The 14,624-nt window shown below is 44.7% G+C and overlaps 1 protein-coding gene across 3 annotated transcripts in view; it reads right to left on the reverse strand.

Moving 5' to 3' along the window:
• Nucleotides 1-14,624, reverse strand: part of SLC4A8 (solute carrier family 4, sodium bicarbonate cotransporter, member 8) — a 128,651-nt gene that overhangs the window by 87,550 nt on the left and 26,477 nt on the right. The window contains exon 1 of one of the 3 annotated variants that reach the window (XM_011930637.1): nucleotides 7,397-7,661. The exons of the other annotated variants lie outside the window; for them this stretch is intronic. Within the exon in view, the coding sequence (XP_011786027.1) occupies nucleotides 7,397-7,444 (48 nt within the window). The 5' untranslated portion in view covers nucleotides 7,445-7,661. Of the gene's footprint in view, nucleotides 1-7,396; nucleotides 7,662-14,624 lie in introns of those variants that run through there. 3 annotated transcript variants of the gene reach the window in all.

The following is a 14,624-nucleotide window of genomic DNA, read 5'->3' on the forward strand; positions in this document are numbered from 1 at the left end:
AAAAAAAAAAAAAAAAAAAGAAAAAAAGAAAAAAAAAACCATTCTACTTCACTCCCACTGCTAACCCTGCCAAGAGCCCCCCCAAAAAAGTCAAGTGTTTATTGAGTTCTAATACATTCAACCATTTAAAAATCAACAAATATAGAGATGATTTCCAGGGTTTGTTTGTTTTGAGACAGAGTCTCGCTCTGTCACCAGGCTGGAGAGTGCAGAGGCGCCATCTCAGCTCACTGCAACCTCCATCTCCCGGGTTCAAGTAATTGTCCTGCTTCAGCCTCACAAGTAGCAAAAGTGCTGGTATTACAGGTGTGAGCCACCATGCCCAGCCATTTCCAGGGTTTCTAATCGGCAAACCAAGGTAATACACTCATATACCTCACATTGTGTTTTACATATATTGCCTCACTTAATCCTCAAAACAGTTCTAAATCAAGGCTAAGATCTCACAAAAGCTAAGTGGGATAAGAACTCTAATCAAGTCTGTGTTCCTTACTAACATTAGTAAGTCAGTACGCTAAGATTGCCAAAAGCAAAGAACCTGGCCATTTAGTCAGAGGGACTAATCAGGGATTAATGCCCACAGTTAAGAATAGCTTAAGATCCACATTATTACTTTCTTAAATTGTTAGCGCTCCAGAATCCTGCACCCCAAACTGCCCTTTACTGACCAGACCTCCAATAGTTCTTCATCTCCTTATTCACTTCCATCTTCCTCTTTATCCAGCAGAGCCTCAGAATGTTGGCCCTTTGGAGAGCCCATCACCAAATCTGACCCATGGGTCCCCAACTCTCCAATGCCCTCAAATACTTTCTCACTGAATGAAAACACCCTATAGAAAAAAAAAATCCACGAGGACTCATGCGGCTCTTCCAGACTTCCTCTTCTCAGTGGCCACGAGCTCCTGAATACCCATGAGCTTCCCACTCTAACTGTTCAGCAGCCGGCCAGGGGCTTAAAATTCCAAAACAGCTCTGGTTTCTCAGTGATTCTTTTGCTGAACCCCACTTGGAGTCACTCCTGTTCAGTATAGATTACTAGGTAGTACACTGTGATAGAGAGATTAATAGTCCTCTAAAGAGAGGCACATCCTAATCCCTAGAGTTTGTGAATATGTTGCCTTATAACGGCAAAGAGGAATTAAGGTTGCAGACGGAGGTAAGGCTGCTAATCAGCTGTCTTACAAAAGGAGATCTTCCTAAATTATGAAAACCATTATGTAATCTCAGTGTAATAATAAGGATCCTTAATGTAAAAGAGAGAGATGGAAGACTAGAGTCAGAGAAAAATCTGATGACAAAAGCAGGTTCTGAGAGATGCTATGTTTCTGGCTTTGGAGATGGAGGAAGGGAACTATGAGCCAAGGAATGCAGGCAGTCTCTAGAAGATGGCAAAGGCGAGGAAACATATTCTCTCCTAGAACTTCCAGAAAGAAACAGTTCCACCAACACTTTGATTTTAGTCCAGTGAGACCTGTATCAGATTTCTGAACTATAGAACTGTTAGATGATAAATTTGTGTTTTTTAAGCCACCAAATATGTGATAATTTGTTATGGCAGAAATTGAAAACCAATACATACATTATGACTTCCTGACTACCAAGACCAGGATCAGTAAACTTGTTACTACCTATGGGAAACAACCAACCTCTCCATTATCTAAGATCTGTTGTTGTTACCTGACAGCAGATTTAGAATAGACACGATTGCTTTTCTGTGTCCTGATTACTACCATGACCCTGTCTACCCTTGCCAAGGCAAACCATGAGCTAAGACAATTACCTACAGATTTTGAAGGAAGTAAATTTGCAGTCTGAATTGTCCCCAGTTCTCTGCTCAAGTCTCTGCTTGGCAAGTCTGCCCACATCTCTCCTACTGAAGCTCCCAGCAGATCTGGGAAAACCAGATAAAAAGAATGCCCACAGGTTCCCCAATTCTCACATATGGAAAGAATACCTAGTATGTGTGAGGAGAGGGTGGAGGGGTATGTGCAATGTAGTGAGAAGAGAAACTGCTATCTACAGTTGATATTTTTATTCAATAATATGAGCAAATATTTACTGATTCCTTACCATAAACTGACTATAACCCTCAGAAAAGTTGACCCACTCCCTCAGCAAATATTTGCTGAGCTCCAACATGTGCCACAGTCACTGGGCACTAGAATCCAACTCTCCTTCAGAACTCTTGTCTTAGAGCTTTTTCAGGTTCATCATAAGACATGGGGTGTGACTCTACTCCCATCAGCCATGTTTCTCAATTATCACCCACTTACCAGGGGTTATTATTCTGAAGATTTCTGCAAAATTTTCCATTCTGAGCGGACCTGATCCACATAAATTGCCCAAATTCACATGCTTCCCCGTCTACCACTTTCACCCTCCCTGAACTTTCCTTCAGTCCCCAGCACCACTTGGCTCAAATGCTGAGGATTCCAACCTCACCAGTTTTCTCTTTCAACACCTCCTTCTGCTTGTTCTGAAAGTGCTTATCAGGAGAGCTGTGAAGCTACCAGGTGTCCCCAGTTCCAGTCCAAAGTAGGGGCTTTCCTTAAAGCTTTCTGACTTCCTTCCTCTATTACTACCCCCTGTTAAAAGCTCATTGACTCTTAAAATTTCAATAACCGGCTGGGCATGGTGGTGATGCCTATAATCCCAGCACTTCAGGAGGCCAAGGGGCGAGGTTCATTTGAGAACAGGGATTTTGAGACCAGCCTGGACAACATAGTGAGACTCTGTCTCTATAAAAATTAAAATTAAAAAAAAAAAGCTGGGCATAGTGTTTCATGTCTGTAGTTCCAACTGCTAGAGAGCCTGAGGTGGAAGGATCACTTGAGCCCAGGAGGTCAAGGCTGCAGTGAGCTGAGATCATGCCACTGCACTCCAGCCTGGGCAGCAGAGTGAGACCCTATCTCAAAAATAAATAAAAATTTCATAACCACGTTCAGAGATCTCATCGAAATGACGACTAATGTAGGTCTTCATTAACTCATCCTGAATTACACCAATGGCCTCCTAGCTGGCCTCCCTCGTTGCAGTCTCTTCCCATCCTGTCTTCCCAAACACTTAGTACGTGTTTATTCAGGGCCAGGTACTGATACAGGCACCAAAGACACAACCACAGTAATGCACAGTGACTAAAGGCACATCCTTTGGAGAGACGCAGTCCTGGGTCTGGCAGGGCCACAAGCAACTCCGGCACTTAGAATTACTTAACCTCTCTATACCGGGCCGGGTGGCTCATGCCTGTAATCCCAGCACTTTGGGAGGCCAAGGCAGGTGGATCATCTGAGGTCAGGAGTTTGAGACCAGCCAGGCCAACATGGTGAGACCCCATCTCTACTAAAAATACAAAAAATTAGCCAGGGGTGGTGGCAGGCACCTGTAATTCCAGCTACTCGGGAGGCTGAGGCAGGAGAATCGCTTGAACCTGGGAGGTGGAGGGTGCAGTGAACTGAGATTGTGCAGTGAACTGAGATTGTGCCACTGCACTCCAGCCTGGGCAACAAGAGTGAAACTCCACCTCAAAGAAAAAAAAAAAAGAAAATTAAAAAAAAGAATTACTTAACCTCTCTATTATCTTTGCTTTCTCATTTGGAAAAGATAATAAAGTTGCATAATTCTCAGGGTTAAAGAGAGCATTAAATGAGATAATGCATGGAAAACACTTAGCATAGTGCCTGGCACAAGGCAAGCACTCAATAAAAGTTAACAGTGACAGTAAATGGAGCTGTCAGGTGAGCAGCAGAGATGAATATGTATATTCCACAAGTAAGGGTTCGTGGAAGATAGCACTTGGTAGGTATTGTGAGCACAGGGAGTGAGTGACGAATATAATATAATGATATGGAGCCAGACCTTGAAGGTTAAAATGGAATATTCTAGGCGGAGAGGAGAGGAAAGATTTTCCAGCTTCAATGCCTGAGCAAAGATACCACACAGAGGGAAGAGACGTTGTGTAATGAAGTAATGGCCATCTGTCACTCTGTGCCAATCCTGACTAGACCTTGAGCTCCTTAAGGGGAGGCATCTGGCTCTGGATACCGGAGAGCTGCTCATTCACATATACGATTGAGCACCAATTTTATACCAGGCACTGTGCTAGGTTCCAAGATTTTCTGCTTGTCCCCTGCCCTCAAGAAGCGTCTAACTGAGATCATAATAAACAAGAAACCAAAAGAAGAACAGTTCAGTTGTTATAACAAGTCATATGTTATAAGAAAATAAAACAGGATCATCTTAAAGAGAGTGACTGGGATGAAGGTTCAGAGAAAGCCACTCTGAGGAAGTGACATTCCAGTTGAATCATGAGAGGACCTGGGTAAAACAGCATCCTGGGCAGAGGGAACGACAGGAACAAAGGTCCTGAAGTATGCAAGACTCACTGTATTGAAGAAACAGAAAGCCAGAGGAGGTGCAAGAAAGAGAGTGGAGGAGAGGCAGTCCTGGGAGGGTGGACAAGAGCCTGATTGTATTCAGGCTTGGTAGGCCATGATAAAGAGTTTGGATTTTATTCTAAAATGCACCGGGAAGCCACTGAAGGGTTTCAAGATAAGACGTGACATGATCTGATTTGTGTTTTTAAAAGCTCCCTGCGGCTGCCACGTGGAGAGTAGTCTTATAGAAGGGCAAGAAAGAAAGCAGAGGGGACTGTTAGAAGGCTAGGGCAGTAGCTCACATCTTCGAAAACAGCGCAGCCTTATGATATTTAGAGGTGATGTCTGGAACCTCTCTATTTACATCAGGTTACACAATCTGCTCACTTTACAAGGCCCATCTCCACACAGCCTAATTGGCACATAGAAGGTTTAACTGGTCATTGCCAATCAGTTGACTGTCTCTCCCCCGAGTCATCCCCATCTCCCTTCCTCCTTCTACCCTCATTCTCTTTTCCTCCCTATCTCTCAAGTTCCCATTTGTCTATATTACGTGACTCCAGCCTTCATGAGGTCCTACTGTTCCCATTGTATTCCTTTTCTTCTCCTCACCCTACCACCCATGAAAGTTTCACAAACTAGATATAAAGGAGATACTTTCTATCCTACTCCAGATCTATCCTACTCACAGAACACTAACAGAAACCTAAGGATCATGATGCCCTCAATAATACAACCTGTTAACATGCTGCATGTTAAGGACACTGTATCCTCACATCCCTTCCAACCTATTCTCCCCACTGCAGCCAAAGAAATCTTTCAATAGGAAAATCTGGGCGGGGCGCAGTGGCTCACACCTGTAATCCCAGCACTTTGGGAGGCCGAGGCAGGCAGATTACAAAGTCAGGGATCGAGACCATCCTGGCTAACACGGTGAAACCCCGTCTCTACTAAAAATATGAAAAATTAGCTGGGCATGGTGGTGGGCACCTGTAGTCCCTACTACTCAGGAGGCTGAGGCAGGAGAATAGCATGAACCTGGGAGGCGGAGCTTGCAGTGAGTGGAGATCACGCCACTGCACTCCAGCCTGGGTGACAGAGCAAGGCTGTCTCAAAAAAAAAAAAAAAAAGGAAAAAAAAAAAGAAAATCTGTTCATGATCTCATTTGCTCTCTCCTGCCCTCTTTCTCTCTCCTGGTTAGGAGAGACCCCCTCTCTTCCCTTTCCCCTCTACTTAAACCCCTTCAGTGGCTTCCCCTTGTTCCTCAGATAAATGTCAACTTCCTCAGCATGGGTTCCAAATGGCCCTGTGTGTTATTACCCCAGAACACACCTCACGTACCATTCCCCTCTTTGCTCCTTGTTGCTCCACCACACTGGCCTTATCTCAGGTCTCTAGCCAGGTGTGTCCCCCTCTGCCACAGGTCTTTTGTGTAGCTGTTCTCTTTGCCTCTCAGGCCCTGTGATCCCCCTCTTCCCTCAGTTAACATTTATTCATCCTTTAGCTCTTTGCCCAGATTTTCTTCCTTAGCAAATCTCTAAGACCATGGCTGGAACCACTGTTATACACGCTTATGGTACTGTCTATCTTTCTTCAAAGCATTTATCACAGTTTATAACATTTATTTGTGTGATATTTGATTAAAAATAGTACTTCTCCCCTCCCCCACTAGATGATACGCTCCAGGAGGGCAAGAACATTGCCTATTTTTTCTTACCATTGTATCCCAAAGATTGAATACATTTAATAGGCTTTAAGGGGGTTAGATACGGATTTTCCAAAATCTTAGATATTCTTTTCTGACAGAGCAAGGAAAGAAGAATGTATCTTCTATTAATAGTAACAAACTATTAACCAGGAAGAAGAGGAGAGGGTCAGTGTCTGATACTCATTCTCTTGCAAACTCAGGATATTTCCCCTGCCTCCTCTGGGAAAACATTCCTGAGGTCAACATGGCACTTGTTTCCAAGATGTGTCATCCTTCCTGAGATGGCCCATTACCGTCTTCAGAGCCTTCCACTTCAGACTTGCCTCCTCTTCCAGCCCTCTTTCCAAAGCAGAAACCAAACCATCTGATTGCACAGGAAACGGGGAGTGAGAATTCAATGGGCTGCCACTCATTCACTGAGTGTCACACAATAAACATTACTCCACAAAGCCCTTTCACAAACAGCACTTCGTCTCATCATCAAAACAACCCTGTGAAGCAAGCAAAGCAGACATAACTATTCCCATTTTAATAGTTGGGGAAACTGAGGTTCAAAGAGGCAAGTGACTTACTCAAGGTCACAAAGTCTGTGTGAGGCAGAGGTAGGATTTCAACCTACAGACTATAACACTTAGTCCAATGCTTTTCCTTACGTTAGCCGCCCCAACAGTTCTAATACCAGTTACTTAACCTTGGTTTTCTCATTCCCTTAAATAAGCACCTGTTCCTGACCTCTCCACACATCCTCAGCCCAGTTTGCAGTCCCTACCCAGAAGTTTTCAGGTGTCTGTGCAATGGGGCAGAGGGAGTCACAAACTGGGTCACCCTATCGGGGATTAGTCCCAGTCTCCACAGTCTTTTCTGGCTTTTCCTCTGAACCACTGGGGAACCAAAAACCCCCAGAAATGAAAACACAAAGAGAAGACGTGCCCCACCAGAGCAAGGTCCCTGGCTACCCTTTCTGCCCACGTTAGGGCAGGACAACGCGAGGCCAGACGCCGGCCCCTTCCAAAGGACAGACGCGAGGAGAACAAGAGGTCGCAGCCCGCCGGCTGTCAGGGCTCCTGGGCGGGCGGCGCAACGCATGCGGCAGAGATGGGCCAGCTCCCAGGTTCGGCCCAAGGTCACTCTCTTGCAGCCCCGGCCCGGTCCCCAACCGCCCGGAGCGCCCCCTGGTGTCCCGGGCTGGCCTCCCCTCGCCCTCAGGGAGCGGCCTGGGAAGCCCGGGCTCGGGGGCAGAAGGAAGGAGGGTGGGTAGAGGATGAGGAAGCTGCGCCCCGGGGAGGAGCGGGAGGCGCGGGAGGCGGGGCCCTACCTGATAGCTGAGGACGCCGTCCGGCTCGTTACTCCCGGCGGCCGGCATGGCGGAGCCGAACTAGGTCTCACCCGCGGGCTCCAGGCCGAGCGTCAGCAGCCCGCGCCCTCTCGTCGGGTCTGAGCAGATCCCTCGAACGGCGACCCCTACCCCAGAGCCAACGGTCAACCATCAACCGCCGCCGCCTCCATAGCCACCGGCCCGCGAGGCATCCGCCGCAACCAATCAGCGAGCGGCCTGCGCAGCCAATCAGGGCGCGGAGCACGAGAGGACGCTGTCCGGCGGTACCCTGGGCTACCGCGGGGAGGGGGAGGAGCCGGGGAGCCAACCGCTCCAGGGCCCGGTTGCCTTGGAAACCGTCTCCCTCCCTTCAGAGGCCTCTGGGCGTGAAGGTCCTTCCAACTGCTTGCTAGAAAATCTCTGCTTCTATTTGCAGCTGCACCTGACCCTTGAAAACTGCGAAAGTGTCGGTTTTGCCTATTCTGATTTCATTCCTTGGGAGATGATGTTTAAATTCCGGGGAAACATCCTTCGCGATTACAGGAGGAAGTAATTGCGCATGAGGGGAGAGGGCCTTCTAAAATTAATTGTTTCTCCTTGAGCTAATGGCCAGATTAAAGAGCATTAAAGTGAAGAAGGCAGGCAGTGTCAGGCCCCCTCACAGACTCACTATGACTTAGGTCTTCTTCTTGAGTCTCAAGTCAGAAGCAAAAAACACAGGGTTGAGCTGAGAACGACTGTTGAAGCAATTCCACAAAAAGGCTTCCAACTTTTCCAGGAAATGATCTAAGGCAAATTATTATTTAACAACAGAACTACTGACCTAACACAACGTTAGAATATAATGAATAATGCATTCAATTTGATTTGGATTTATTAGAAAAGAGAGGCTGGCTAAACTCAAAGCAACCCTCTCGCCTCAAGAAAAAGAAAGGTACCTTTTGGGGTTTGGGGGGGTTTGTTTGTTTGTTTGTTTGTTTTTTGAGACAAAGTTTCACTCTTGTTGACCAGGCTGGTGGTGTGCAATGGTGTGTTCTTGGCTCACTGCAACTTCCACCTCTCCAGTTCAAGCGATTCTTCTGCCTCAGCCTCCTGAGTAACTGGGATTACAGGTGCCCGCCACCACGCCTGGGTGATTTTTTTGTATTTTTAATAGAGATGGGGTTTCACCATGTTGGCCAGGCTGGTCTGGAACTCCTGACCTCAGGTGATCCACCCGCCTCAGCCTCCCAAAGTGCTGTGATTACAGGCGTGAGCCACCGTGCCTGGCCATGGGGACTTTTGTTTTATATGCACTACAATACCAGACTTCAGGTAGGTCCAAATTTGGGGTCGGGGAAGAATTGTTGCAAATAATTATCAGCCCCAAAAGAAGCTACAATTGGGGAACATAGTCCGATACATGTTAAAAGTTTCCACCACTGCTTACCATCCTTTGTGCTGGTCCTGAAATTGGAAACAAGGTTGGGCTTCAGTATCCCTGAAGCAGAATTGTTTTTCTGATGTCCTGTATAAGCCTCGTGTCTCGTCTCTGAGTTTTAGTGTTCATTGCCACACACTTCATCCATCTCTTTACTAATCCTATCATCTTGAATCTGGAATTCACATCCTACCCTCATCCCCATTTTTGTCCATCAAAATGTTAACCATCCTTCAAAGTTAATCTCAAAAGCCACCTCTTCCAAGAAGCCTTTCTTTATTCTACTGTCCCTGATACCCCAAACAGGTGTCATCTCACCCTCCCCAGAATTCTCAAAGCACCTTTCTTATAGTAGTTTCCATGCTGTGGTTAAGTACTTTATATGTTGACTTTAGCTTACTAGAATATTATAAGTTCTTTGAAAGCAATGATTATTTTTCTTATGCCCTTCTGTATACTCAACAGAGCCTCAAGGAATCCCAGGCACATAGAAAGTGCTTAGTAAATATGAATGCTTTAATTCAATCTAATAAAAAATGTATTGAACACCTACTAATGAACAGGCAGGCCCAAGTAACACTGTAGAGGCAGAGAAATCTAAGATATATATCTCCAAGGGAGCTTAACAGGCTAATCAGGGGAACAGGATATATGTTAATGAGTAATATTACATAAACCATGAAGATTACAAAAATTCAGAAGAGAAAATGATCTTCAGGAAGATTTCACAGAGGACACGGATTTGAGCTAAGTCTGAAAACATGGGTAAGATTTAGCTGATCCAAGGTAAGAAGAGCAAGCATCTCAAGTCTTAGACAAAGACTTAAGAATAATAATGCACATGGCCCATTCAGGGTAGCTACAATTTGGGCCAAAGCAGAAAGTTATAGAGAAGAGCAGTGGGAGGTAAAAGTCGTGATAGAGAAAGGCTGTGGGCTGGGCATGGTGGCTCACATCTGTAATCTCAGCACTTTGGGAGGCCAAGACAGATGGATCCCTTGAACCCAACAGTTCGAGACCAACCTGGGCCAACATGTAGAAACTCCATCTCTATTTTTAAAATACAAAAAAATTAGCCAGGCATGGTGGCATGCACCTGTAGTCCCAGGCCCTCAGGAAGCTGAAGTGGGAGGATCACCTGAGCCCAGGAGAGGCTTCAGTATACCACTCCACTCCAGCCAAGGTGGGAGAGTGAGACCCTGTCTCAAAAAAATAAAAAATAAAAAGAAGGCTGTGATCAAATTGTGGAGATCTGGCTAATTCATTCAGACTTTATTTTTCATATATGATAAAAAGTAGGACACTGAAGGCTTTAGGGAAAACTTCCATGCACCAGAACCTGGGTTTAGTGGTATAAATGCATTGTGTCATTTAATAGTCATAATGTCTCTACTCTTTTTCTATTTCACAGGTAAGAAAACTGAGGCTCAGTAAAGTTGAGCAACTTACTCAAGGTCAGGCAATCATGAAGCTGGGATTCCATCATTCATCTATTAATTCAAAACACTTTTGCTGAGAACCTATGTATCGTGCCCTGTGTTAGATGTTGGGAAAACAGCAATTAAGACAGTGTCCTTGGCCTCATGAGCCTTACAATCGAGTGGGAGAAAGTAAACAAGTCATCAAACAAGATAATCAGTAGTTATAATCACTACTGTTAAGTAAATAAAGGGTTATGTGAACAAGAGTAACCGGCATGGGATAGGGAGAACTTCTCTGAGGAGGTGGGGAAAGATTCACCTGAGGAGATGAGTCACAGACAAGCTCTCTGATTCTAGAGTTCTTGACCACTATGTTGTATTGGCCTATAAAAATGGTACCATCTCCAAAATCTGCCCTTAAGGGAGAATGGATTAGAGGGGGAAATCTGAGGCAGGGCGTCAGAAAGACTGACTCTAGCCATGTGGTAATTCAGGAGCCAAGGATGGTGGCCAAAGAAAAGATGTGCCCACATCCCCCACTCCCCTGGAAGGCAAGTCCCAGCCATGGCAGAAGTGGAGTAGGTAGGGTAGGGAAAGGAATTGAGAAGTAGTGGTGATTCCTGGGAGGTCTGGTGAATCTGACTTCTCTCCAGTACAAATGTGGAAAAAGTCAGAGCCTCTGGCCCTTGACTCCAGGGTCAAGAGCCCCATCTTCTGGCCTATTGTGCAAATTACAAAGGGAAGTAGGCCACAGAGGCAGCAGTTAAGGTTGCTGCTATCTGGGGCACTGCAGAAGACAGACTCTACCCTCCCAAGGATGATTTGGTCTCTCTTTCCCAGAAAAAGCTGGTTCGCTTGGCTCTAGGCACGAGGCTCCTAACATCTACTGCTCCTTACCCTGGTTGGAAAAACTCAAATACATGGCTCTCAGCCTGGGCGGCAGACAAGTCCTAGTGGAGCTGGGGATATTCAGCCAAGGACATCACCTCACACTGATTATTTTTCTAAAGAAATCAGAAAAAACAGCATAACAGAATTCAAAGTTTCTTGAATCTTCAGTTAGCCCAGAAAGAGGCATAAAGTGGACAAGAAAATGGAAAATACATGTGTAGAGGTAGAGACCACACACACACACACACACACACACATCATACCAATAGGGAGGCAGGGAGCTATGCTACATGGATGGCCTCGCTTCATCCTTGCAACAACTCTGAGGTAGGCACTATCATCCCATTGTATAGATTAGAAAACTGAGGCTTGGAGATGTAACTTCCCCAGGTCACACAGCCAGCACAGTTAATAGATGGAGACACTAGACTGAGCTCAGATGAAATGATTCCACAGTGCATGAGCTTCACCATTCTACTGTCTCCCATGGGGATGCCTGGAAATTTTATCCTTCTCTAACATTCATAGGCTCCACTCTCTCTTTGTGGCTTCCTGACGTGGCCATCCTTCCAGATTTTGTTTTAGACCCATTCTTTCTCTTCTATAATACCAATGGTTCTTAAACTTTGCGGAAAGTGGTAGGTCCTGAACTCCCTGGAGACATTAGAAAATCTATGGATTATCTTTTTCAGATAAGTAAACAAAGCCCAAAATTTTGCATATAATTGTAAGGATATGTTCATAGACTTCTCAAGGAAGCATGAGGCACCTTATGTATATGATCCTTAACTATCCTGAAAGACATTGAGATTCTTCTATTCAGAGACAGTCACAAATATAAGAAACACATAAAGTCTGAGAAAATGTTCTTAAATAATTTGCAACCAGTTTTTTCATCAAAAGCATCTGAACTCCCCCATCAGTTTACTATGTCTCTTGTTCTGTGTGAACTGTTCAAAGGGCCACGAGGGACGAGGTCTTAGGCTTTACTTGCCATTAAATAGCTCCCAGTTTCCAGCTGCATCTTATGCCTGATTTTATTTCTCCACTTCTTCTTACTTACACATCTAAACCCAAGATGTGGTTGGAGGAAAAGATGTTGGGATCTGAGGAAAGACTTAATTAGGGCTTGTTCATGCTGTCGTCTGGGAGCATTTCCTGTGGAAGGGAGGGGTGAGAGGGGGAGTGAGAGAGCTTCTTTGTCAAGCTGAAAAGGTTATGCAGGTGCATGATTTGCTTTCAGCCCTTGCCAAGTCACAGCATATTGAAAGAGACTACAGAATACAATTTTCATTGTTCACAGCATGCCGCCAGCCTGGAACACTACACATCCCAGGGAAGAGTCTGAGGTGCCACAAAAGCCGAGAGCCAAGCTCCTGGCTGTGAAAATCGCTCCCCACTATTCATCATCATCAACATCATCCACAGAACTTCATTACACCACACTCAGTTACACTTTGCTCCAGACTGAGAGAGGCGCTGGGGCAGAATACAAGTGAAATGGCAAAACCTGACTTCTGCCTTCTTTGGTATCACTATTAAGATATTTGGACAGAGGCAGAGGTAGGGGAAGGGACCTCTAGAGGGAGCAGAACAAAACAGAAAAGCTGGCTGTAAAAAACTGTTGTCATCCGCAAGTCAAGAATAGGCCTTGGAGGAGAAAAGCTGTAGGACTTCCAGATCCAGATGGGAAGCCATTCAGAAATTTGAAAGCAGCAGGTGTTAACCAAGGACTACTTGCCAAGTCCTTGATACAAGAGCTGAACACATTCATAGTCAATACATTTATCTTATCCATGTCTAACCAAACCTAACCCTGCTTAGAAATCAGGTCTATTTAAAGTGATTTCATTCCACATCTTATCTATTTAGGGATAAGACCTCCTGAGCTTGTTATACTAAGTATTATACTAAGTAGAGAAGTTCTTATTTCACTTTTAGCCCATAGGCCTGGGATAGCTTTAAGATGGCAGAAAATTCAATACCTGACATTTGTAATCACTACTATCTCATTTATCTTCAACGGATTGGTAAATATACACAGAATATTTGAAGTCTAGGAAGTGGAAATGTAGCTAGGTATAGGGACTTGCCCAGGGCAGTTAATAGCAGAGCTGGGTCAAGAATTACTAACACTTTCTACTTAATTGTATAGCTTCCTAGAAATATTATTCCATTCAGCCATTTCCTGCATAAAATTGAACTGACTTCAATGAAACAGTGAAAATGTGAATCTTCTTTAGAACTGACATTAACCCCTCCCCCACAAGCAAAAGCCCAGGGTTTCTCCTTGTTACCCTTTCCCATAAGATGAGAGTTTTCACATAATTTCCACTTTGGAAAGCTTGTCAGTGACACCCATTCATTAGTTTACTGAAAAAACTCCCATGGAGTTCTGAAAATAACTATTAACTGAAGCACATTGTCTGACATAGATATAAATTCAATCCAAGCTACTCTTACTTCCAATAATACTTCCCTTGAGGCCTTTTATTTTGCAGGGTTTTTTTGTATATATATATATATATGTATATAAGGGGTGTGTGTGTGTGTGTGTGTATGTGTGTGTGTGTGTGTGTGTATATATATAAAAGATACCCATTCAGACATTAGGACTGGAGCAAAAGGAAGAGATAGAATGCGAATTTATTTCATTTATCTTTTTTCTATCTCTAACATTTTACCAAATTGAAAGGGCCAGCCCCCTCCTTAAAGAAGGCAGAGTTATTTAGTCCTTTCTGCAAACGAACAGAAAATATAAGAAATAGTATTTGCTAGATTTACCAAAAAACAGAGCTATGAGATGGTTAGCCAACAAATAGCAGAGGAAAAAAATACAATCTTAAAACACATGTAAGGATAACCAGCTTTGTTTGGGGTAGGCAAAATGGACTAGAGCCATTATAATTAGACTATAACTTGTATATTGTTTTGGGTCTCTCCGGAACTTGTCCCTGCCCCCTAAGAATTCTTGGAAGAAACTTAAATGTCCTATAGACCAGTTCTTATCCAACACAATTCCCCTCCACTCCATCCCAGAGAAGGAGCCATCTGATTTTCCCTGGATATCTCTAGTGACAGAGTACTCACCATTGAACGAGGCTGGCAGCCCCACTCCAGGTTCAATCTGCCTCCTTGAAACTTTCACTCTTCATTCCAAATGCTCTCCTCTGTAGCTCCAAAGGCAAAGTCTGCTCACTCTTCTACGTGACAGCCTTTCAAATTCTTGTAGCCCATGATGATATCTTCCCTTGTTCTTATTTTCCTGAGACAGGGCATGATCAGGATGGGATTACTGTCTCCAGCAAGCCACTTGCACCCCTATAATTCCAGACTACCAGGAGTCTGGAATTTAGCAATGGAATGCACAGTTTAAAAAAACTTCCAGGCCAGGCGCGGTGGCACAAGCCTGTAATCCCAGAACTTTGGGAGGCCGAGGCGGGCGGATCACAAGGTCAGGAGATCGAGACCATCCTGGCTAACATGGTGAAACCCC

This window comes from Colobus angolensis, unplaced genomic scaffold, assembly GCF_000951035.1.
Source record: "Colobus angolensis palliatus isolate OR3802 unplaced genomic scaffold, Cang.pa_1.0 Scaffold87, whole genome shotgun sequence".
Taxonomy (NCBI): Eukaryota; Metazoa; Chordata; class Mammalia; order Primates; family Cercopithecidae; genus Colobus; species Colobus angolensis.